Source organism: Rissa tridactyla, chromosome 4 (genome assembly GCF_028500815.1).
Source record: "Rissa tridactyla isolate bRisTri1 chromosome 4, bRisTri1.patW.cur.20221130, whole genome shotgun sequence".
NCBI lineage: Eukaryota > Metazoa > Chordata > Aves > Charadriiformes > Laridae > Rissa > Rissa tridactyla.
Window position 1 is genome coordinate 48,982,972 of NC_071469.1, and position 25,396 is coordinate 49,008,367.

Genomic DNA, 25,396 nt, shown 5'->3' on the forward strand with positions numbered 1-25,396 from the left:
GTCATTATTATTGCCTGACTGCGACGATGTGTACACATGATGTATATACATGTAAACACAAATGTTTCATCACATTTTGAAAATACAAGTCTAAATTCTCCAGCTCTATAATTACTAGAACAGCAATGATTAAAAAAACCCATTTTTTTTAGATTTAAGCTAAACAGAGTGAATTCCAGAATGACCAGGAGAAGAAGAATTTAAGAGTCACTTACAGAGACTGAAAGGTATCATAGTATGGATTAACAAAAAATTGTGCCCTTACTCTCAAGTCAGTTTCAAGACATTTAAATCAGTCACTCTACGTGAATTAAAACAAATTTCAAAAGTGAAACAAACTTCTAGGCTAATTCACCATTATTTTTTATGTCCCAGATAGTTTCATCTGCATTCAGCATCCACAGAAAAGTGTTTACTGCAGTCAAAAGACAGACACTTAAAAGCACAGTTTTCAGGGTTCTCCAAAATGCCACTTGTAAGGGAAAATACATTGTTAATTAGTCCACATATGATGCACAAAGTAGTATAGTACCCAGTTCAGCAGTGGAAGGGTTGCGCATGTTTAAGAAGTTACACAGCAAGCATACTTGTATCCACTAGTTACACCATTTTTAAAATTGTTTATTTTTCATATTCATGGATTTTTTTTTCCTAAAGAATTTGTTGTGAAAAACAGATCAGAATTTCCTTTCTCTATGAAGAGCTACTAACTACCATTAATTATTTTCCTCACCACAACACATTCCTGAAAAAAACATAAAAGCGATTATTACCATTTGCTCAGCAGAGAAGTCTATCAGGGATTTTTACAGCTTTGACAGATAAAAAGAACTTGGTGTAATGGAACTCAACCTGCTAAAAAAGTGACAAGAGACTAAAATATGCATTCAGAGAATGAAGTTGTATAAGGAGGACAACACTGTTTGCATCATCCAGTCCTCTCCTTGTGCCAGAGAGAGACCGCTCCCTCTAGAGCCTCTTAAAAGGTCTAATTTTAGGTCTCTCAGCAATAGAGCTTCCAACAATTGCCTTAAACCAGATTTGCAAATCAGACTTTCACCCCGCAAAACCAATCCAATACTTATTTTTCATGTGATATTCAGTTTATTTTACACTGAAAGCGATAAGCAGTATATCGTAGGTTTTGTGTTAACAGACAGTGTTTAATGGCTCAGAGACTAGCATGAGGGCTCTTGGTTTTGGCATCCACAACAGCTTATGTTACAAATAGGTTGTTAGCAGAGACAGGCATTAAGTTTCTGTGTATTAAGGAAAATGCAATCTATTCCCCCACCCAGCTACTGCCAGGGGGAGGCAGCAGTGGCCCTGAATGTTTGCAGAGATGACTAATGCCTGGTTCTTCAGCCTGGGTTTCAAAAGTCATCTGCCTCATTGATCCAATTACCTAGTGGGTAAAACATTAAGACTCAAGACACCATTAGGTCCCAGGGTTAGCCCTGAACCTATAAACACAATATACAGAGTATCAGAGGTGTGGAAGGGGCTACTTCTGCTGTAGTTCATATTCAGAAGAGGAAACCCAAAGCACGTAATTCCCATTTAAATAACCTTTACGCATTTCTTCTCCCAGACTTGATGGGTTTACAAACTATCAACACAACAAATACTGCGTAGAAGACCTCTGGCAGTGAAGTTCAGAGCAAGCATGCGTCCAATCCTTCTTTCTGGAAGAGGGTAACTCAGTCTTGCCAGCTGTGAAAAAGCACCATCGGCTAGAACTTGCCAGATCACTTACTGCTACGTGTAATCCATGACACCGACGGCTAAACTTTCTTAAACTGGTTTTCAACCTTAAAAGCAACTAGGACAAAATTGTCTGTTACTCCATATGCTAACAGATGATACGTAAACAGAGTCCTTTTGCAAGGATGCCACCAGTCACCTGTACAACATTTTCCTCGTGGCTCGTACTACCTTGTTGCTACCTTAAATTTCACCTAAAGGGTCAAGTAGTCCTAGGACTGCATCCTATAGCTTGCAGGACATCTGTCAAGTGTTTCTCTCTAAGCATTCTGCTCAGTTTCTTCAAATTAATCCGGGCAAAACTTCACTGTGAAAATGCAAGAGAAGATGATAAAAAAGGAACTAAGGGCGGGGGACCCCAAACCACAGAAGCAGGATGCTTCTTAAGGAAAAAAAAAAAAGTTAAAGCTTCCTTCCCAATTGCTCTGTGTCTTTTACATTCTCTGTTGATTGTATTTGGGGTTCACCTATTCCATTTATTGACAAATTAATAAAAACTAATTTTGCTCGAATCCTCTGTCAGGTCTCTACAGTGTCTGACAACTGCTCATTTAGTAAGTGGCTGACACCATTCAAGGCAAAACCATGGGAACTTTCTTCACTTCATCCAAGGGAAACTTTATTCAGAGATGAAAAGCAAGAGCTCATTTTGGATCAAAGATCCTTATGCTACAGTTTTATGTGAAAAGTGACTTCAGTGCATCAAAACAAGTTCAAAATATTTGAAGCCATTTTGTCAAGTCCAAGAAATATAGGGGGATTTCAAGTATGTCAAGCTGAACCTGGCTCAGATGATGGAAGGCTGCAAACACATTAATTTACCTTGAAATAGATCACAAAAGGTCAAAATAACTGCCGGATTCAGTTAGTCTTCAAGTTAAGCTCAGGAAAGTGAACCTTGTCATTTCTGTGCAAGAAAAGTAAGAAGATGATGTCCCCTTACTCACAGAGTTTGTCTGCGTTTCAGCCTCCTCTATTAAATGCAAGTTTTCCTACCTGCCAACTCCAAGATTTACCGGAGCATTGCCAGGGGTGGGGAAGAATGCAAATGCCAGGGCAGAGATTAAGGGCCAAAGTGCTCGGATTTGCCATGGGGGGCATTGGCCATTTGTAGCAGTAGGTCCCAGTAACAGCTGAGGCATGAGAACCATGGTCAGCATCAGGTCTGCTCCAGGATATCTCCCTGCTATGTTTTTACCAAGAAAGCAGAAGAAAGTGGTAAAACCCACCTAAGAAATGGAAAAGGAACGTTTCTGGTTTTGGCACCACATCCCATTCCTTTCTTGTACTCACAAATCATGCCAGAGAGGAGTGAGAACACGATAGATCCCAAGTCTAAACATGATGGCTGTCAGTTCATGATGTACCTGAAATCTTAGAGTAAAAGAGTAGCTCAAGACGAAACTACCAACCAAGCAACTTCAGGAACACTACACACTGAGCTCAGGAAATTTATTGGAAGTAAAGAGTCAGCTACACAGATTCTAATTGCAAAAACCTGTATTTTCTTAAAGAAAGACATGTAGCAGAATCAAATTAAAGTTTGGAATGCTAGTTCTTAAACAGTATTAAAGGCTTAAAAGAAAATGTATTCCAGTTAAACCATCATGTGTGAGAACACATTTGAAGAGTTTTGATTATTTCAATCCAAGCAATTTCTTAGGAGCTAATATTATCACCTAGGTGTATGTAACACTAACAACCACCAACCAGATAGCAGCACTCTAGTCTTCAAAAAAAGCAAGAAGGAGGAGCCGGGGAACTACAGGCCAGTCCGCCTCACCTCCATCCCTGGAAAGATGATGGAACAGCTCGTTCTGGGCGTCATCTCAAGGCATGTGGAGGAAAAGAAAGCTATCAGAAGTACTCAACATGGACTCACCAAGGGGAAATCATGTCTGACAGCCTGATAGCCTTCTATGATGGCATGACTGGATGGACAGATGACGGGAGGGCGGGGAGGGCGGTAGATGTGGTCTGCCTTGACTTAAGCAAGGCGTTCGACACAGTCTCCCACAGCATCCTCATAGGGAAGCTTAGGAAGAGTGGGTTAGGTGAATGGACAGTAAGGTGGATAGATAACTGGTTGAAAGACAGAGCTCAGAGGGTCGTGATTAGGGGCACAGAGTCTCGTTGGAGGTCAGTGATGAGTGGCATTCTCCAGGGGTCAGCACTGGGTCCAGTCCTCTTCAATATATTCATCAATGACCTGGATGAGGGGATAGAGGGCACCCTCAGCAAGTTTGATGATGACACAAAGCTGGGAGGGGTGGCCGACACACCGGAAGGCTGTGCCACTATACAGAGAGACCTCCTGGGCAGAGAGGAACCTTATGAAATTCAACAAGGGCAAGTGTAGGGTTCTGCCCCTGGGGAGGAATAACCCCATGCACCAGTACAGGTTGGGGGCTGACCTGCTGGAGAGCAGCTCGGTGGAAAGAGACCTGGGAGTCCTGGTGGACAACAGGATGACCATGAGCCAGCAGTGTGCCCTTGTGGCCAAAAAGGCCAATGGCATCCTGGGGTGCATCCAGAAGAGCGTGGCCAGCAGGTCGAGGGAGGTCATCCTCCCCCTCTACTCTGCCTTGGTGAGGCTGCACCTGGAGTACTGTGTCCAGTTCTGGGCTCCCCGGTTCAAGAAGGACAGGGAACTGCTGGAGAGGGTGCAGCAAAGGGCTACCAAGATGATTAGGGGACTGGAACACCTCTCTTGTGAAGAAAGGCTGAGGGATTTGGGTCTCTTCAGTCTGGAAAAAAGATGGCTGAGGGGGGACCTTATCAACACTTACAAATGCTTAAAGGGTGGGTGTCAGGAGGATGGGGCCAGGCTCTTTTCAGTGGTGCCCAGCGACAGGACAAGAGGTAATGGGCACAAACTTGAGCACAGGAAGTTCCACCTAAACATGAGGAGGAACTCCTTTACCCTGAGGGTGGCAGAGCACGGGAACAGGCTGCCCAGAGAGGTGGTGGAGTCTCCGTCTTTGGAGACATTCCAAACCCGCCTGGACGCATTCCTGTGCAACCTGCTCTGGGTGACCCTGCTCTGGCAGGCGGGTTAGACTAGATGATCTCCAGAGGTCCCTTCCAACCCTATGGTTCTATGATTCTATTAAATGGAAATTTACTTAAAACTTTTGAATTATACAGTAACTGATAAACTCAAAATCTCCTGTGTTACCTTTATGTGCACTTGCCTATGAGTATGTAGGTACATACACTTGCAAGTAGGAACACTATTTAGCTACAGCTGTTTGTTCTTGCCTCCCACAGCTCATGCACAACTGCACCACCTGTCCTCTGAAGCCACCAGCAAATAATGTACACCAACACCAAATCCTTCTTTTGACAATTTCCCTACAGGCAAGCTCTCTTTAAAGCATTTTCCCTGCTTGACTAGTTTTCACCACATTCTTCATACTGCAGCCCCTAGCAAATATGTTCCTACAGCAAAGTTCTTCTCACATCTGCTCAGAACATCCCTATCACCAACAGTGCCGAAAGTGAAGCTTTTCTGCTTGCAAATCCATAGTTCTTGAACCAATTGCTGGCACAGAGCACCCAAGATGCCCTGGACCATATTCATTATTAAATGCAGTAAATCAGGGAACCATCACATTACATGGCATTCAAAGGATTGTCTCCATTCACAGAAAAGTTTTCTTCCTGAGCCTTCCTGAACCTCTGAGAGTGGTTAACAATGTAACAGAATTGATACTTTAAAAAACAGATATTGGGACACCAATGTAGTGTGAACTAAACTAGACCAAGGATTTTGTGTAGTGACCCTACTAGTTGGTGTTTATGTATGAAAACTTGATTAGAAGATCAGATATGTTTCCATAAAACCTACGTAATTCCATACAAACGTGGTCCATAATCATTTAAGAGGAAATTTAAATTTTTTTCTTCGTCAGTCAGTGGCCTATGCCCTATTTCTTAGGGAACATAAAGCAGAATTTCCTTTTGCAGCAAATCCTACGGCACCTAATTATTCTGCAAATTCAACTTTACAACATGTTTGAAGACACACTGGAAAGTCTTCTGAAGTCTTCAACTACTTCTAATTAATCCACCCGTTTTCGTTGCTCAAACTGAGCCGTAAGTTCAGAATCTCTAGCTTTCTTGTAACATCAGTACAGCTGGCTTAATGTGCGTGTGTGCACACACAAAAATATCAGATCCAGGTCAGTTGGCATTTAACATTCAGAAAGACCTATCAGTACTTCCCTTATGATAGTGGTTATGCAACTCGCATTTTGTACGTAGGTATCACTCCTAATGTAAGTATATCCTCAGAGCACAGGAAAAGATTCTTCTGAATAGAATGAACATACCTGAGCCTCAAAACCCCTCTCGTTATTTGCAACAGAGGGCACTTAACCGTTCACTAAGATGAGCAGGACTCTGATCAGTGGAAACAAGGGAGGAACAGAAAACATGCACAATTTAAAGAACTGGAATTAGTCAAACCAACATTCTTCCTTAAAGTAATTAAGGGTCATTACTCAAGATGAACAAGCTCACATGTATTTGACGAACAATTGCGGGATCACCATAAAGAAGTTTAAAGCTGCCTTAGGCGCCTGCAAGGGAAACACTCAAGTAGCTACAGCCTTAGCTCTAAAGAAGTCACTCGCTCGTATACGACAACATCAGAACGGACTGCAAAGACCACATGAGCCTGAACACAAGAAAATCCTGTCCAGCTAAAACTAAAACCTAGCAGGATCTGAAAGTGCAACTCAGGCTTGCTTGATTATGCAGACTATCCTAATCCTTCAGCATATGTCACAGTGAACAAGGTATACATTTCAGTAGCTCAGTGTTGTCAAAAGAAGTGTTCTGAAAAACCAACATGAGTCATCTCATTTCAGAATGGTTTAGGAAAGAAAGTGGAAAAAATGTTTGGGTGAGGCCTAACAGTAATTGTGTATTACAGGCTGCTCTACATGTACCTATTTTTTAAGTCTGAAAAACTCCCCCGGCAGCTATCACGTAAGTGCTGAAAGCTCAAAGCAGTAGATTTATCTGTCTTGTCAGCATCATGCTTAATTCCCAAGCAGGAAAAGATTTCCAGACTGGTACAGAAAGGGCTATGACCACTTTCAGGAAGCTTTTCGCTTCGTGTGCAAGTGCTTGATTCCATAACAAGATATTTGTAGATGCTTCCATCAGTTACACTTTTACTTAGCAAGACAACTTTATAGCGCATAATAAGAAACGTGACTGCATACGCCCACATATGCAGCAAACTACCATCCAGCTATTGCAGTGAAGCACCAAAAAGACCACCTTGTTGTAACTTCTTTATGTATTTGCAATAAGCTGCAGTACTCACGCAGGTTGCCCAAGCCGCGACACCTGGACTGTTTAGTTTACACCGTGACTCTATTGACTAGAGCATCGCAGGTACGTCCAGACACTGCAGCAACATCCGCACATGCAGGATGCTAATGAACAATACAATTACTGACAAACCAGCAGAAGAGAGGACTTGATGCCATCTTTGCCCTGAGAAGGAATGCTCTCTACCTCTTACACACGTAGAACGGAAGGCTTCTCTGCCTAGAAAACAATTTCAAATGCTATCCTCCATCGGACACTAAAAACCAGAGCCAGAGGCGTTTGCATCAACAGAATTGTATGCCCTCTGTCTCTCAGTAAAACAGTGTAACAGTTACCATTAAGCAAGCTGAAGTCCTTGAATCTTTTAGTCATCCTCACGTTCACCAAGCAGCCCCTTACAACTCAGTGTAGGACAGTTTGCCGAGGCTTGATTTACAGATTATGCTTTACAGCAAAGTGGTGTCACTAGTAAATTCATTAACATTTTTAACAAACTCAAGCCAAAGGCCTCTGAAAGACAGCAGATCTTACATTTATCTGCATTAAGTACAAAAATAATTTTAGGACAGTCTAAGCAAGAGAAGGGAAGGTAAGACAGAAGCATAATCTTAAAGGTTTCTTTACACAACATCATTATGCTGAGAAACCTGCGTTATAGTACACAACTCCCACTCCTGCTTATCAAAAACCTCTATGCGCAAGGCTACATTTCTCACTTTATCTTGACATACTCTGCATAAACTAATAACCTTGCATGAAATCTGCCTTTATAAAAGACACATAGATTACAAGAGGAATTCTTGTGAGTTATGGTTATACTTTTGATTGGAAAATCATTCCTTAGCATGAGACTTGAAGCTTTTTTCTAACTGACCCCATGCAAATACCTATTTCGCATTAGTGATTGGAATACTTCAGTTGCTCCCTTATTTTTGCATTACAGCGTTACTACACGTTTACTGAAGAAACAATCCCTCATGCAGGTTCTTAAAACACATCAACTCATTCCCTATATTTCTATGACTATGCACACTCGTCATCCCAAAAAAAGCTTCCAGCTCTCTAATCTGATCCTTGAGTAGTTTATCTAAACAAAACAAAAAAAGGGGGAGGAGGGGGAAACTACCCACAATAAATTTGTGTACTTGGTAATACAACAAGTAACATAAAGACTGTGTTTTCAACATCTTTGAGTTACAAAGAAACCACCCTTATGGCTGAAGCCCATGAAATGAAACTTGCTTCAAGCTGAGGGAATATTCAGATGAGTAACAGCTATACGTTTTCCTCCTTATTATGATTTTAGACAGCTACTATGGGAATAGGTGGCATTTTGGTCTGACTGGTAAACTGTTCTTATGGAAGACTAACAGTTTTAGAAGTACTTATTCCAGAATTAATTTCTGTTGTTCTCAGAAGTTACATATGAACACCTGTAAAATTAATCTACAAGGCCTTTACCGCTTATATCTGTAGCATTTGCTCTGTGCACGAGAGTAAACCTTTTTCAATTCATGTGCAATCACATTTATTTATAGACATGCTTGTGAAGTTTAGGGAAGAAGTTTTCAACTCACTTATTTCACTTGCAACCTGGTCCAGTTTTTCTTTTGACCTACTGATTAGAGCCACCTTCATTCCACGTCTTGCTAACTGCAACAAAGCAAAACAGGAGACATAAGAACAATCATAAATCACTTCCACGTTAGTATCCTAATTAAAGGAATTGCATAATTTGTCAAACATGACAACAATATGACCAGCAAGTTTGAAAAAAAATTACAGTTTTAAATAGAGATATGAAAGGGGTAAACCAGGACAGATAGCTCCATGCTACTTCTTACTTGATTCCCTTTATGACAAATGTATTATCCTCTCAGTGATTCAATACAGGTGTATAGGCACTTTTATAAAATAGAAAGCCAACAGCAGATACTCCACAGAACTTTTACAACACCTCTGCAAGTCAGAGCAAAGAACCCATAACTAAGTTTAAATGCCAAATGAAGATATCCGTGATCACTTGAGTAACTGTGTTGTAAAATTACGCCAGCACTCAAAACTTGCTTCCTTTTGTCAGGCTCCGCTCTTACTTTGTGCTAAAGATAGGTATGAAGATTAATTTCTTCATGCAGTTCTTTTAGGGAAGCTGTGTAACGTAAGCTGTGGCCAGAGCATATCCTGGTCATCAAATCAGCCCTACTGCTGCAGGTTTGTAACGGGGTATAACAGCCACATTTAAAAGCGCCTGCAGAAAGACAGCTACATATCTGAATTAGTCTGCAATGAAAACAAACAATGTTTGTGACTACTGTAAGTCCCTGTTCCAGTGAAAAGTAAAACCAATATATCCACAGTTCATAGTGACACTGCCCTTCAGACACTTAGCACCTACATATAAAAACCAGGTAAGTTCTCATGGCTCTATAAAACTCCTTCACTGCCTTTGGAAGCAGATGAGAATGGGTCTTAAAGGAAATCTTAAAAAAAAAAAATACCCCAAACCACAGCATAGTATAGCAACAACCTAAAGTGACTTAACCTCATCTACCTTTCTAGCACAAGTATGCAAACCAAGAAAGCTTCTTTCAGGGACAAGTATGACAAAGTTCGTCAGCAAACTCCATCCTTCACTCCTATGTGTGATCTCTAAGCAGAAGAAATCTCATACTAAACCTCTGATGAGCTTAGAGAGAGGTGTGATGAGACCAAAGAACTGCTAACAAATTGCCGCAGAGTTCAGGTTTATGGTAACTTACACCTTCTGCTCAAAGAAATGATCTATCGTTGAGGATGACTGTCTAAAAGGGATGAAACACATCCACCTCCAGATAAGCACCTGGCTCACTGGAATAAACTTTTCATAAATCCAAGCAGTAGGCTTGGAGGGCAGCAGGGAGAAGGGAATAACATAACATTCTCTTATTCCACAGGTCCAAGGCAGCAAAGTCAAATACCGTACCTAAAAGTATCTCAGCCTGTAACACCAAGGACAACCTGACAGTAAATCTACTCAAGGGTCTGAAACAGCTGTGGTCCCATGGGGCAAAAAAGCCCCGGCAATGTTCCTCATGGATGCACGCTCCAGACCACTGATGGGCAGTTTGCTTTCAGCAGTCATAACCTCTGGGCTCCCAGACTGCTTAAGTAGATGCCTGAGCTTTACGGAAAAGTATCCAGCTGTACTTGTTTCAAAAGCCGAGGAAGCAAAGCCATGCCAACGCACCCAGATAGTGGAACCTCAGCACATTTACAGAGCCTCCGCAAGAGTGAGCTTGAGAGAAACTGCTGCTGTGTTGACACTAAAGGGATGCACTCCGAGAGGCGCATCTGAAATCTGGAAATGGAAACCCATTTACGAAAGGAATTCTCTGAGTACAGAACATATAAAATGGCCAAGGAAAGAGCCTGTAAGTAGGAAAAAATATCACTTAGGAGAAGAAATCAAACTTGGAAATGATAAAGTGCTCAACAGCAAGTTCAGTTTGAGTCTGATGAAACCAGATCAGTTTCCGCTGAGCACTCTGAATTCACTGGTAGAGTCCTAGCGGGTTGAAAAGAACCACAGTAGTCCAAATAGCAATAAGGATCCTCTGAGATCCCAGCAACTAATTACATTTTTATATAAGGAACAATATTACACATTTCATATATATATATATATATATATATATATATATATATAAGACCCATTTGCTTTGTAGATAACCTGCCGTTATACTTGGATCTTTGGCCAATGTCTCCAGGGTTATGAATAGGCTGAATGAGAAGACCTTAAAACTAATCACAAAAACTCACCCAGAATAGTAAACATTGGGAAGATGCTCTTGTAGCCTAGCGACTGATGCAAGCAAGAGTCACCATCTAATGGAGTTGGTCGATGTAGGCATCTGATTTCCTTAAATCCCATGTTAGTAACTACCACATTTTCCACTTTGGTAGCAAAACACAGTTGCCATTAAAGCCCGTTCTCTCCAAGATGGAAAGGAGTGTCATTGACAGCCCACCAAAGCAGAGCTGAAGCTCTTGTTAGAGTAGGTATAGCAAGAGGATCTACAAAAAGCAATACTAAGGAGACATGCACAGCAGAGTACGCAACGGGATCAAAACCTCTAGTTTATCAATAGCACACAAATACATCTGAGATTAAATTTAAACTCAGGATTTGCAAAAACGAACAGCAAATTGCAAGAGAGGGGCCACAAATAGCAACTCCTGACCATATCCTTAAAAAAAAAAAAAAAAGACAAAAGAAAAAAGTATGCTGCTTTGGAATCAAAGACCTGGTTAGCATTACCCAAACAGAGAAGAAAACTTGCATTTACTATGGCACTTTCTACCTTTCCTGAAGTGGTGGTCTAGTGATGACAAGGCTATCAATGCTGAGCAAGGAATAAAGAACTTAATACTGCAAGAGTGAAAAGTGTAAAAACGCTTCTTTGCTTGGAAAAGAAGGAAAGTAACCAAAAGAGCAGAGTATAACCAAAGAATCCACAAACTCGTAACATTCTTCCATCACTTACTGGTGACCATGTCAAGCTTTCAAAGAGGCGATTCTCAACACACCGTACATTTCTCACAAACTCCTCCAAGGAGAGGGAAGTAATCTGCACGATTGTAATCACAGCCATCAGTGCCCAAGCAGCTGTATGCCAGTGTCATTTCTAGCAACCTGATGGGATCTTCTAGCAGAAAGTCAAGCCTCCATTGTCAGTCTTATGGAGACATCTCGAGAGTCAACTGAAAGATTGAGAAGTCTTTTCTGGTATTCTACATTTCACCCTGCATTCACACTTCATCAAATATTCTTCATCTACATAAACTGTGAAAGGGTGGATATGTGTTTTATTCTAAATAAATAACTAACAATAATATATATTTTTTAAATAAAAATGTGTTTTATTCTATAGCCCAAGAATGAATATTTGTACCCTTTGGGGTGCTTTTGGGGTGATCTGTGCCTACAGCAACTACAGCAGGGAAGCTGAAACAGTCAAGTGTTTCCCAGCAGGATCTCATACTTGTGATCAGCTTTCCTAACAGGGGTTCATACACAGGGGTCTGCCAGCAGCACACATTTGTGTTTGAAGGCAGCCTGGTTCGCAGAGACACCAGCAGAACATAAAGCAAGATGTAGTTTCGCTCACTTGATAACGTAACATACAGACCCTGAAACTAATCTCCCATGATGTTTCAGAGGGTGTCTCCCACACCAGAGGGCTTCCTCCTGGGCACAATGACCTCCTTCCGCTTGCTCTAGGCAGCTAAATTTAAGCGTTGCATCATTTGCTTCAGTGATGTCTGACTGGGATATTTGGCACGTATGAGCTGTCAGCTCTGCGCCAGAATCAGGCGCTGTTGGCACCAAGCTTAATTCCCTTTGCAGCCACCTCTCCCTGTCTTGACCCAGTAGGACGAGGCGCTACTTTCTACAAAGCAGAAAGGAGTCTGGGGGCTAGGGGTTACACGCAGCAGGGCGTGCAGGGATGCGAGGGAAACCTGAAGGATGAGGACTACCTGTAAAGATGAACGCTACCTTCCCCATGGGCTCCACAGAACAGAACATTCCAGAAAAAGGGAATCTCTCACAGCTGATCTCCTCACACAAAGTCACACTGGTATTTCAGAGAACACAAAAATGAGTACAGACAGGACCATTTTGGTAGTGATGCTGGAGTTAAAGTTATTTTTGCTATAAATTGTTGTAGTCAGCACTATTTGTCATGATGTTCTCTTGGCTTATAGGCTAAATTGCCCCATACTAACAGGCACTTTCTGTCTTAAGCAATACGTTCCAGTACCATATTTGGAGCCCACATATCCACCAAGAAGAAAAGTACAGTAAAAGAGATAGAAGTAAAACCCAGCTTCAGAGACTTCATGAACTATAGGGAATAATTGGAACATACTCCAGGCAGCTAGGAATGACATTTAGTCAGTGCCTGGAAATACCAAAAGGAAACACCAAGGACTGAGAAATTTAAAATAATTGTAACCACCAAAAAAGTTAAATAAAAACTGAAGGGCGAGGTAAGGGCTGAAAATAGAATTCACAAATAAAGAAAACTAACAAAGAGGGATACAACTTTTGTCTGGTCACCTGAGGGAGGCAAGGCAAGAGACTTCTTCCTCCACAGATATCTACATTAAGATAAGCGAGGAGATATGACGTGCTGCTTGACAGAGTTGAAACAGCGTGACATCTTGCCAAGGATCAAGATACACTTCCAAGTGATGAGAATTCTTACCTCTTCTGCATAGGCTTTTCCAATCCCATCAGTAGCTCCTGTGATCACTGAAAAAGACAGACAGATACACATTAGTTGCTTCACGGAAATAACTGCAATGGGTGTTCATTAGTAGACTGCTAAAGTACTCGTTCCAGCCACGAGAACAGGTCAAAGTTTCTGGAATAGGTGTACAACTTATCAAATCTCTTAGGGAATTTGCACTAAATTTTTTCCATATGTAAGAAAGGAGAGGGAAGAGAAGGAGTTACGAGCTTAACAGTTATGTTACGAATCATGTTCGGCACCCCCTCTCACACCAGTCATCTGGCCCACTATGCTGCTTCTGAAGCTTTGCAGACTAAGAGAGATTTCCAAGTCATTTAACTTAAAAAAAACCTCAATTATGACTATTAAAACAGCTTTTTTTTATAGTAAAATAAAAATTATCTTAAAGCCTGTAAGCATCCAATAAAACAAACAGCTTAGTCTCTGTTAGTGACCCTCTGGTAGGTTCCAGATAACCCTGACCATTGTGCTTACCAGCAGCAAGTATGAGTGACTGATGCAGCCAGTTACAAGCTGGGCTTCTAGAGCTTAAACTTTTTCACCCATGGGTGACTGGGATCTGTGTCAAGCCTCAAGTCTTTTTAGGATTCTTTTCCACATGCTGAGAAGCTCTGAGTGACTCAACACGCCATTAGTTTAACAGATTTTTCCGGGGTTCTCACCACACCAGTAGCTGATCATCTCAGTTTGCTCACTAAATAGCAACTCCTCCACCCAGAATCTGCTTCTCCAACTACTTTTTAAAGCAAGCACATTCAACACCACTACCTTTCTCTCTCAGCTCTTCCTTCTCATCAAACCCAATGCCTACACCTCAACATCCTTACTCAAATAGCTCTCTACTCATTCATCTGTCTCTGCTCTCATGCTCCAAGTGGCTACAGAATATACCAGATTTTTCTGTTTGTCCTCATGTCAGATCAGAACAGCTTAGTTTGTGCTTCTACTGCCTACCCCTGAAGGTAGGCATGCCTCAAATAATTGGGCTTGTTTAATGTTTCAGAAAACTGAGCTGAGCGTGTTGGTTGAGCTCTCAGGTCAACCTCTACCTAAGTGAAACTCAGAGCAGACGGAGGTGTTGTCCGGCACTGGGACTCAGCAATAACTTCCCTTCAGGGCATCAGAAGGAGATGTGTTTGCAGATGATTTGATTAGTCACTGCTTGCAGATCACCCATAACAGTTGGCATGCAAACAGCAACCAGAATATTTCTGTTTGAGTAATAACAGCTAGGAAATGCTGTAACCATTTCAGTTTCTGTGCCTGCTAGCTATAAATAAATGGACGTAATAACACGTGATGAAGCTGACTGTGAAGGTCCTATTTGAGCTCGAATGGCCAAGATAACAGTCCAGTAACAGGCTAAGAATGAAGGATCCAGTCATGCCCCTGACTCGAGCTAGATTTACAGATGACCACAGGTGAAGGTACACACACATACATTTATCCCCTCCCTGGTTTCAAGGTTTATTTGCAAGATGCCATAGCTCCAGTGTGATAAGAATATGCATGACTGTACACACAGGATGCTTGGGCTAGTAAACAGAGTTCTAGCTGCTGTATTGGCAGACCCAGTGAATTTTATTGAGAAAGCCAAGTGTCCGTGTCAGCCCGTTTTGCCACTTCCTATCCAGCCACCATTAGGGAAGCGTGAGTAATGGTTTTGTTATAGACACAAATCCACATATAGGAAGGTTGAGCAATGGTCCAAATAATGAAAAAAGCAGACCTTGGAGAAAAAAAAAATCAAGAATACATTCCCAGGAGCAAAAATCTGTACTGGTATCCCTCCCCGTTAGGCTTACAACAGTAGCTGGACATGTTCTAAGTTGACCCAATCTGGAAAACATTCAACTTCAGTGACTTGGTGAAAGGGGTTATTTCCTTCATTACAGTTAGTGAGGTACCTAAAGAACAGCCATTCCCTCTAAGGCTTATAGACCGTTTCTCCTCCTCCCAACTCAAAATTCATGGACTTAATGGTTTTATCCCCAGATAATAAGCTCAGCGTTTTAAAATATTGTTTTCTGACACTGAGTTGTTCGGCTTCTAGCAACTACAACTGAGAGTATATGCTCCGTACGGCAGGGACTCAGAAAAGCATCTGTAGCACTTTAAAGGCTTAGTAGAGTGCAAGTACAATTTCAGTCAAGGATATTTAACTCATTTATTGAATCCATTGCTTAGGTAAATTGTAATAGAATTGGCTGGAGCATGAGGCTTAAGAAGCTGAAGATCAGGGATTTCTAACTGAAGTATGAGAATGGGATGGTTCCTCCCTCTTTAGACCCTACGTCAAATTAAAAGAACCTGTAGTCCAGAGGTTAAAGTACCTCCAGAACAGAACCTGAGAAATTTAAATAAGTCTGATATAGATAAATGACGAAAAACATTATAAAATCCCACCAGGAAGACAAGAGTGTTTGAGCCATCACCTACATAAACAGGCACCTACCTGATACACATTGGTTTTTTGCTTCTGCTGCAGGTAAAGGCATAGGCATCCAAATAAAGTACACAGCTGGTTTTTCTTAGCCATAAGAGAATCCTCTCCTCACAAGAAGCCACTAATGTCATCATTTTATTGCTGGCTCCGCTTTGAGAAGGATAACTTTGTCTCCTGCTCTGTGCTCCCACAGCACCTTGAAGAGCAACCACAGTAAAAAGGCTGCTTGCCAATGTATAGCCTAGAAAACAGGTTTTTTAGGCCACACTTTTCTTCCTAAGGCTCTTCAAGAGAAAGCACCTGGCTCAGCTCTCACCCATTCTAAGGAAATTAATTTCCCATCAATGGCTCCACTGGTGCAGAGGCTGTCGAGGTCAGCACCGGAGGACTGAGATGGGAAACGTGCACTAGTGTAGACCTGTCCTGCTGCTGACCAGTAGCACCCAGTTCAGCCAGGGAGCTGTGGTTACCGACTATTTACGGGACCCCGGTGAGCAGTTCGTCAGGTCAGGAAGGCTGCCCAGACAGATACCTGCCTGAGAGAAGGTGTCTGAGGCATACTGCAGAGAGCAATACTTACGCCCTATGTTGTAAAAGCAAGGAAAAGAGTTGGGGTAAAAGCAACCAATTAGATCAATTATCAAAAGAGTAAAGATTCAACCACCGCATCTTCCTCCATGTTCTGGATTACCTGAAGTGTATATGCTATCGGGAAAGGGGAGAACGATAAACAGAGGTTTTGGTAAGACTTCTGCATTAGCAAGACACTTATATTTTTCATATTGATTACATTAATCGCTAGTTTCCACTCCAGAGCCAAGTGTTGCAGTTTTAACCATCCCAGCTATGTACAGAAGCTGTACCAGTTTAACTAAATTTTAACTATCACCCTAATGTGCTGAAGCTAGTTTAACTCCAAGTGTGGATTAACTTTTAAATTCTGTTTCTTCTACAGACGGCGTTCCAGCAGAAGTTAAACTGACTGCAGTTGGCAGAGCTTAAAGAAGGCAAACCAAGTAGGGTAGCAAGAAGTTATTGTCTGTACAAGAAAGCTGCACCAGCTCGTGATTATACACATTTACTCAGTAGTCAGACTAACTGTAGTAGCTTCCCGCTTCAGCCATCTGCCGTCTCCAGAAGAGAAGCAAGAAGGGTGCCCAAGCAGCTTGTGTGTGAGCCCACCGAATAAAATGGGAGCTTGTATTGAAGCGCTGGCTGATTTTAGGCAAAGAAGGCAACATCCACCTTCCCCTGACTTTTGGGGCTGTAGAGGAAAAGGGGAAGAAAAATAAGGAAAGGTATCCAATGACATGACATACTCTGAAAACAGCTCACTCTTAATACACCAACACATGCACTCGCGTTGTAGATGTTCTACCTCGGGAAGTTACTACTAACCAGAATTCAGCCGCAGAATTCACAAAATAATTAGACTGCATCCTGAACAGATCCCCATCTCAATACGTGTTTTTTTGAAACTTGCATATGTATAAGTACAGAGGCAACATTTGCAAGACTACATCATCTTTTCTCAGTTCTGAAAAAGCCTTCCCAAAGACTCCTGTTCCAAATCAGAGCCCACACAGCCTGGTCCTAGTGAGTCCAGCACACTGAAAGGAACATCTCTTGCTCTTCTATGTAATGACACTTTCTTGACTGGGTAAGACTGCCATAATCATTATTATAATGGGTTACAGATGTACACATGGATTTTATCCTCTAGTCCCAGCTTTCATTTCAGTTGTGCACATCCTATTTATCCCTTCCACTGACCCCATACTGTTCAAAATGGCAGACAAGAAGCGGAAAACCTGGTAAAACATTTAAAATCACCATTAGTGTACACCACATGAGTATAAGTGACTTTGAACCCACCAATGCTTTGGATGCAGCCCTAAAATGTAGGTGTGCAGAGAAACGTACAATGTAGCATCAAGGTCTGCAAACCAAGCAGTATAGGGCATCATCTGCTCACAGCCCTGGAGGAGGTTATGCCATATGTAGGCTGTAGATCTTTCAACTGCCATTGTAGATATACACGTCTGCACAAGAACTCAGACCACTAGTTAAATTTTTAGTAACAGTATTATCCTTAACACATCATGGAATTACTTTCATAAATTACCAAAATCTGCACCTTAGGACAGTATAGCATCTTTGCCTTAGAGACTGTGTCGGAATTTTCCTTCCTATATGGTGTGGGGAAGGAAGAAAAATAAATAAGTAAACAAATCCCTTTTCAACTCCTGCTTTGAGTTTACTTATACGTCTCTGACCTCTTACAATGATCTCTTCAATTTAAGATACAGCTACACAGGAATCCACCATAGCCTCTACTACTGGACTAGTTATTGATAGATGCAACTCATTAATTCTCTAAACTTTAATAACACCTAGCCACTTTGCTTCCTAATGTTTCACGTGGTGTGTTTTCACAGCTTTTGTCACATATGATGCAATTCATAAGCATTGGCATAATTTCCTGCCCGGTACCAAACTCAAGGCAACCCTTGACAAACACGGGGCAAAGTTAAATGAACTCAGCAGTCAGCGAGATACATGGTCTTGCACTAATAGGGAAAAAGCTTTCCTGTTATTAAGAAATCCATAGACCAAGCCTATGAAACACGTTGTATAACCAGCCACTGACTTTAGTTTAGAGGATTAATATGCCCGGTGATACGTGCCTTTAGGGGTTAAAAACATAGACTCTTCTCCAGAAGGCTTACAGAGGGGTGAATATGCAAATGCTTCCAATAGCACCTGCATCCTCCAGAAATCCCACAGCCCATGGCTAAACACCCAAGGGATAAGGTACCACCAACAGTGCAGGTAGCTCAAAAGGTCTCTCTGCTTCTAAGTAGTAACAGCCACCACCTTCCCAAATAAAAGGTCACCCAGAAAGCATCCACCACCTCCTAGGAGGTATACTGGATAAACATTATCTGCTGTTAAAAAAGGAGACTACCATTGTACAGCCAGGCAAAAGCAGCACCCAGCAGACCACGGCAGTCTTTTGTGAATGAAGTGAATATTCAAGGCCCAGAAAGAACAGTTTAATCTGCTTCTTATGCAGCATGGGCATCCTAAAACAAAAGCAAAGAATGGTGCAGGAAAGCATGAGGCAGGCATGTAGAAATCATCTTGTCTCACGACAGGAGCAAGGACCAGCGTTGACACAGGGAGAGGGAGCAAGAGCAAGCATAGAAAATTCTACTGCAGTTCTGCAGAGCAATCACGCTGAAACAAGATTATAGATTCGTGACTCCCCAATTCAAGGTTAGACTACAATGAAGATAAAGCTTAAAGAGATCAAGCCTGCCTTCAGATACAAACACACGTTTTCCACAGCAAAATAAGCTTTTGAGATGCCTAATGGAGATAAAGCATGGAATACTTTTATCCATGTTGCTGTTAGAGAACAGCACCAGGCACACTCCTTGCACTGCTTTGACTACCTGCACAATGAAGCTAACAACGATTATGCATGTTCTCTACTAGCCTCTTCAAACTACAAATTCATTTCAGTTCAGCCATTTTCCTGTTTTCATTCAGAAAAGTGTGAGGTTTTAGGCAATCTTTCAGAGTACTGCAGATGCACTCATGCACGTCATCACCTTGGAAGGAAAACTCAAGCCCCTAACAATGTTCTTCCCCCTAGAAAGATGCGGGTCCAGCAATTTGGGAATACCTATACTCTTCCTGCTGAAAAATTAAGCTAACAAACAGATCTCAAGGAGATCAGATCTCGGCTACGTTTCTGATCCCCTGGGGAGGTATTCAAATTTGTTGTCAAAATGGCCACTGCAGAGCTAGTCTCTCAGCTACATCCTCCATCCACACAGAAGAGCCGTCCCTCTCCTGCAAGACTAAACCCAGATACGAGTGAGGGTCTGGCACGGCACGGCACCCAGCTCTAGCAGACATGAACACAAAGAATAAACTAAGAACCTAGTGTGTCTTGTTAAAGCAATACAGTTGAGAGAAACTTCACAGCACAGCTAACCTTAGCATGGGTTTAAAGTACAACACATAAATAACTGAAGACTCGAGATTCTTCTGCTACGAAACACGGAGGCTATATTAAGAATATGACAGCTCCTGGGAAAAACAAAAGCTGGCAAGGGGAGGAAAGACTATCCCTGCTTGGCATCAAGCAGTGCTTCATTTATTACAGATTTATATAAATCACTGGCATTTGACCAATACCAAGCTTCTAGATTATCTCCAGCCAACGAAAATACTTTAGTCTGTGGTGGTTAAAAATATTCTACTTTTTGTCCTCAGCTTGCTAGGAACGGCTATTTTTAGTAAGAGCCCAATCAACCTTATCAAAATCAAGCATCAAAAATAGACTGGAGAAACACTGGAAGCAAATACTATTTTTAGCTGCTCCGTCTATCCCTGCCATTACCCACAAATTCTGACTGCACAGCCCATGCACGAGTGCTTAGTTATTCTAGGCAGATCCTCGTCGTGACCCTTTTTTCCCTGAACACCTGAATGCAGAAAACACTCGATTGATTAAAGATTAATACAGCCGCAAACCGTGACAGCTGCCTTTCGTCTGAGCGCTTTTGGGGAGGGGGAGAATATGGGATGACAGAGAGCTTGCATCAGTATTCCTCTTGGGGATCTATTACATGGAAAGAAAATTGCTATTTCAATTCCTTTTTGTTGCTAAAAATAGCAGCCCCAATTGATTCAAGCAAACAGGGCACCGGCTTAGCAATGCCAAATTTAGAAACCACTGAAGTCCCAAAGAGCGAACGCTAACGCAGTCTAACACATGCCAGCTCATATTTAACAAAGAACAAAGAAGATAAGCATGCCAGCTGCAAGTTAATAAGACAGCAGTAACTCCCTGCATTTTTATTAAATAAAAACAGAAAACTCGGTGCAAAAATAAGACAAACTTCACTTCTACTCTCCATTTAACTTGCCGAAATAGGAAGCCTCATCAGAAAGATCATCTATACCCAAGCTGAAATCCTAGAAATTCTATGCGTATTTTTTTTTTCATATGAAGGGTTTTTTTCTGCACAAAGGAGCTAACATCTAATGATCAGGCTTTGAAGAGACAGGCTACAGAAAAAGGTTCAATTCCCAGAACCAAACACTTGATAACAGCTTGTGTCTAGGAGCTAGGATTGTGGGTAGAAAAATATTCTATAAATATCGCAGCACTGACAAGTTCCCATTTTATCCAGAACTACATACGGCAAGAAAGGGTTTTGGGCAGTGCACTCTCAGGATTTCTTTAGACTTGAGAGCTAGAAGCAATCTAGAAATCGCAACAAGAAAGCCATACGGAAGAGTTCATGAAAGTCACAGGCAACACTTATGCAACATCAGGTCCAGACGCCTCTATGTGATCTCTCCCCATCCCAGGGTGGCTGCCTTCACCCGCTCAAACCTTTGCCGTGAGGTCTTTTACTCCTGTTAGTCATGGGCTGCTGCATTATGGATATGGGAGTCTAAGAGGAGAGGAGGAACTCTGTTGTCCCATCTCCTGTGTTCGTAAGCCCCCACCCCATCATTACAAATTGCAGAACTTTGCTGCTTTCAAGGCTTTTGATCCAGAAAACGTCCGGTGAACCCAAGAGTGCCTCGAACTCCACTTCTGCAATAACGAGGAAGTTGTTCAGATCATCTCGTCGAGTCTGTTTAAGCCGAGACAAGCATACGCAACAGCTATTGCTGCCTTGTGCTCAGCTACCGTAAGAGTTGCTGCATAGCATTAATATTCGGCAAAAACAAGCTCTCATTTGTTCGTCATTGTGTACGTGACAGATGCTGACTGTCACTGCAAGCACGACTAGGCCAAGAAATCACATGCGTGGAGGTCATTCAAATTACCATTTCTGGTTCTTCCTGCCTCTAGGAGGGGGTGAATACAACAGGAAAATTTAGAAGATCAGGTAGCTTGGGACGGGCACCATCTGAAAGCTTTTAGTGTGTTTGACACCAGAAACATGCATAGATAAGTTGCTTTTCAGAGAAGGAACTAAGCAGCCAGTAGAAGGACCTCTGGGTTTGGAGCCTGCAAAGCTCCAAGAGTCTAGAAGGCTCTACATAAGAGGTCAATGGAAGAAATTTGAGATTGTTTGTTTGTTTCCTCTTTCACTATATATTTGTAACAGGCAGCAAAATAAATTCATGTCAGTGACATGGTAACAAAAAAACAACACCTGCGAAGAGAAGAGCAAAGCAAGTGATCCTGGCAAGCTATGGGCATATTTATTTCAAGTCAAAGCTATGCAAGGTGTCACAATAATTACAAACACAGAAAAAAAGTGGAAATTGGGATAAGATGTAGACATTTTTAATCAAAAGGCAAACTGTGCCAGACTTTTTAAAAGTGTCGTCAGTTTAGCTCCAGACCTACGATGAAAAGAAAATCATTTTAGATCACAGAATGGTTCGGGTTAGAAGGGACCTTAAAGATCATCTAGTTCCAACCCCCCTGCCATGGTGCCCATAAGATGATTCCCATAAGAAACTATGGCTGCGAAGGTGACTGGGACCAAACATAAGAATCTTAGAACATCGTTAGGAGCGAACTGGGGAGGCATCTACAACGGTTCAGACCAAAGAAAAAGTAAAAAAGGAGCTTTATCAGGATAAAAATAAATTACTAGTTACAATCCCCAGGGCCTGATCTCAGCGTGAATCCTGTTCAGCACTGTTACTAGTGACCACTGCGCAAAGAAGGGAATGCTTTATGAACTTCACAGACAATCTAGCTACTGAAAAGGATCACAGCATCACACTGCAAAGAATTAGATGGTTTTATAGACCAGAGTAATAAAAATATAATATTGCCAGATATTACGTGGTGACACAGTGGTACCAGATGTCAAGACGCGCACTTGAGACTAACTTTGCTGAGAGTTGAGGTGACCATTATAAGCAATGGAAGAAAGGTACCTGGGGTGCAGTGTCTGAATATAAAATGGACTATAAACTGCCATTCTGATGCAGCTATAAAGACAACTTATATAACCTGATTGCATCCACTGAGGTGCTTCCCCATAGTAATAGAAAGCAATAATACATTAAGTAATTTAAATGGGAACAGCTGCAAAAAAAAAAAAAAAGGGCTGCTAAAATGATTAAGAATTACCTGGTTTTGGAGATGAGTTTAGAGAGTTGTTTGTTCTTCATAAGCTCATGTAGTGTAGACCACCAGAAAATAAAAAGCTCAGGTTAACATTGGGAAGAAAATAAAGTTGGTCACAGTCAAGACTGGAAATTAGTATATCTTAAAGGAGAAAAAAAAAAGTGCTCCTGACTCTGAAGAACACAGTAAGGGTAAGGAACCTGACCTGCTGGAGGAGCTCTGCGATGCAAGAGAGTAGTGCAGGACAAGACAGACGTAACTCTGGAAACAGAACTACAACCTTGCAACAAGAATCTGTTCATTACTATCCACTTAATGGATCAGAAGGAACATGAGAAAAAATAAGTCTGACTGTAACTTATTGACTGGTTTTGATACATTCTAATTAATCACATGCTTCTAGGCTTCCTCAGATTGTCAGAGGGCATCAGAGAAACTCTCCTTTTCTCCCTCCCTCCCCATCTCAACACATAATTTGACTTCCACAGTGTCTCTGCTCATGTCCTCACAAAAGCAAGGCGAGCTGCAGCTAGAGATATGAGAGACAAATGCAGAGTGGTCCTAACACAACAGAGACTCTGGTTTCATGAGGAGGATCTGAACCAAGAAGGGCTTCCTTCTGGAACTCCCTATTGTGCCGGCAATAACTCAAATCATCTTACTCGAGCACCTCCATATTCAAAGTGAGGACACAAGTCTCAAAAAAAGTTTGGGGCACAAAAAGAAACAACAACAGCTTCTACCAGCTTTTTAAGATCGGACCATGGGCATGGAAGTCCGTATTTTTTTGCTGTACGTGCCAAGAGACCCCAGAATGCAGTGCTAAACACAACCTTTTCTCTACACCTTTGAAACATTGGTTGACCTTCCAGAGCTTCATGACTAGGACCTGAACTATTTAGAACTCTACAAAACGCAAAGTCTTGAAGAAGCCTTTAAATGAAGATTTGGGTACATTTCAATCATAGTGCATGGCACATCCCGACGCATCACGTCATTAGAAAAAAAAAAAACACATAACTGAAAAAAAGCATCCTGTCATCATTCACCTGTTTCCTCCATTTGCACGTATCCAACTATCTATATTGGAAGCGAGGTGGGAAAAAAACCCAACATAGTGTAGACAAGCTCTCTCATAGCGTAACAGTTTTATGACAAGAATAGACATTCCAGCTCAGAACAGAGATCCAGCTAACCCAAGACTTGGTCTCTGGCAGTGGTCAGCAGTAGGTACTGAGGGGAGGACTTAAGAAGCAGCCAAGCACACCGTGATACCTCTCCAGGAAACTCTTCCTGCATGCAGCTTGCAGCTCTGCAATTTGGTGGACTACAGTTGGTAATTTTGGACAAATTCACAGGAGAAAAAGCTAACAAGATCTTTTACAGTATTATTATTTTTTTTTTAATCCATGTAAGCCTTTAGCATCTAATCAGAATGTAACAGGAAGCTACACAGCTGAACAATATCCTGCAGAGCACAGTGTCGTCTTCTGTTCTTTTTGAAACTGCTCTGCTAGTTTGGGATTTGGTGCTTTCTCCACCATCTTCTGATCATGGTAAGCAATGACACTGATCATGTTGCTTAACTTTCTCTCTGTCCTTTAAATTGAAGCTGTGGACTTTCAAGTTACTTTATATATTTATTAAACAGGTAAATCTAACAGATATAACAAAATTTATAAGATTAGACATTCAGACAACCCTTTGAGGAGCGCCTCTATCAGAATCTCTTTGGACTACAGGCTTGCAGACGGCAAATGAATTAAAAAAAATAAGTACATTTAAAATACCAAAATGATCTAAATATGTTCCATCTAATAGAAAAATCATGCTACTTCCCTACCTCCAGAATTAAAATCTTAATCTTGAATGCAAGTTACAGAGTAGAACTTCAGTGTGCCAACAATACACCCAAAATAGACAAACTAAGAAGCACAGAAAGACTACGAAAAGTGACTCTGTAGAAACTGATCTTTCTGCTTAACTTCCAACTCCAATGAACCCCAAGCTGCACAACTACTCAGACATTTCTTCACCACCTTCATCAGCACCCTGCCTTGTGCCAAAGATAATAAACATTTGCAGGATCTAAGTCTGCAACAAAGACCACTGTCTAAGATAAAACATTCTCTGTGGAAAAAAAAGGTAGGTGGTCTCTGAAGAAAGGGAGCTGCAGACATTCTCACAGGTGTATTCTCACATATCACAACCTGCCGGCTTTCAGCTCATGAGCCCATCCACACCCAAGTCATCTCGCACAGAATCACTGGGTACCTCCATATGGAGCCTTTCTGCCTCCTGGAGAGCTGAGGAATGCTTCGGACTCACGCATTCACCCAGCACTGCACCTAAGCAACCAACCTCCTTGCAGCACAGCCCCTGGGATGGAAAGCGGATAACCAACATAGTCCCAGGCGGGAG

The 25,396-nt window shown here is 41.8% G+C and overlaps 1 protein-coding gene across 1 annotated transcript in view; it reads right to left on the reverse strand.

The window, feature by feature from the left end:
• HSD17B12 (hydroxysteroid 17-beta dehydrogenase 12) overlaps nt 1-25,396 on the reverse strand; it is a 90,548-nt gene that overhangs the window by 42,991 nt on the left and 22,161 nt on the right. The window contains 2 exon segments of the mRNA XM_054199645.1: nt 8,688-8,763; nt 13,359-13,405. Of these exon segments, the coding sequence (XP_054055620.1) occupies nt 8,688-8,763; nt 13,359-13,405 (123 nt within the window).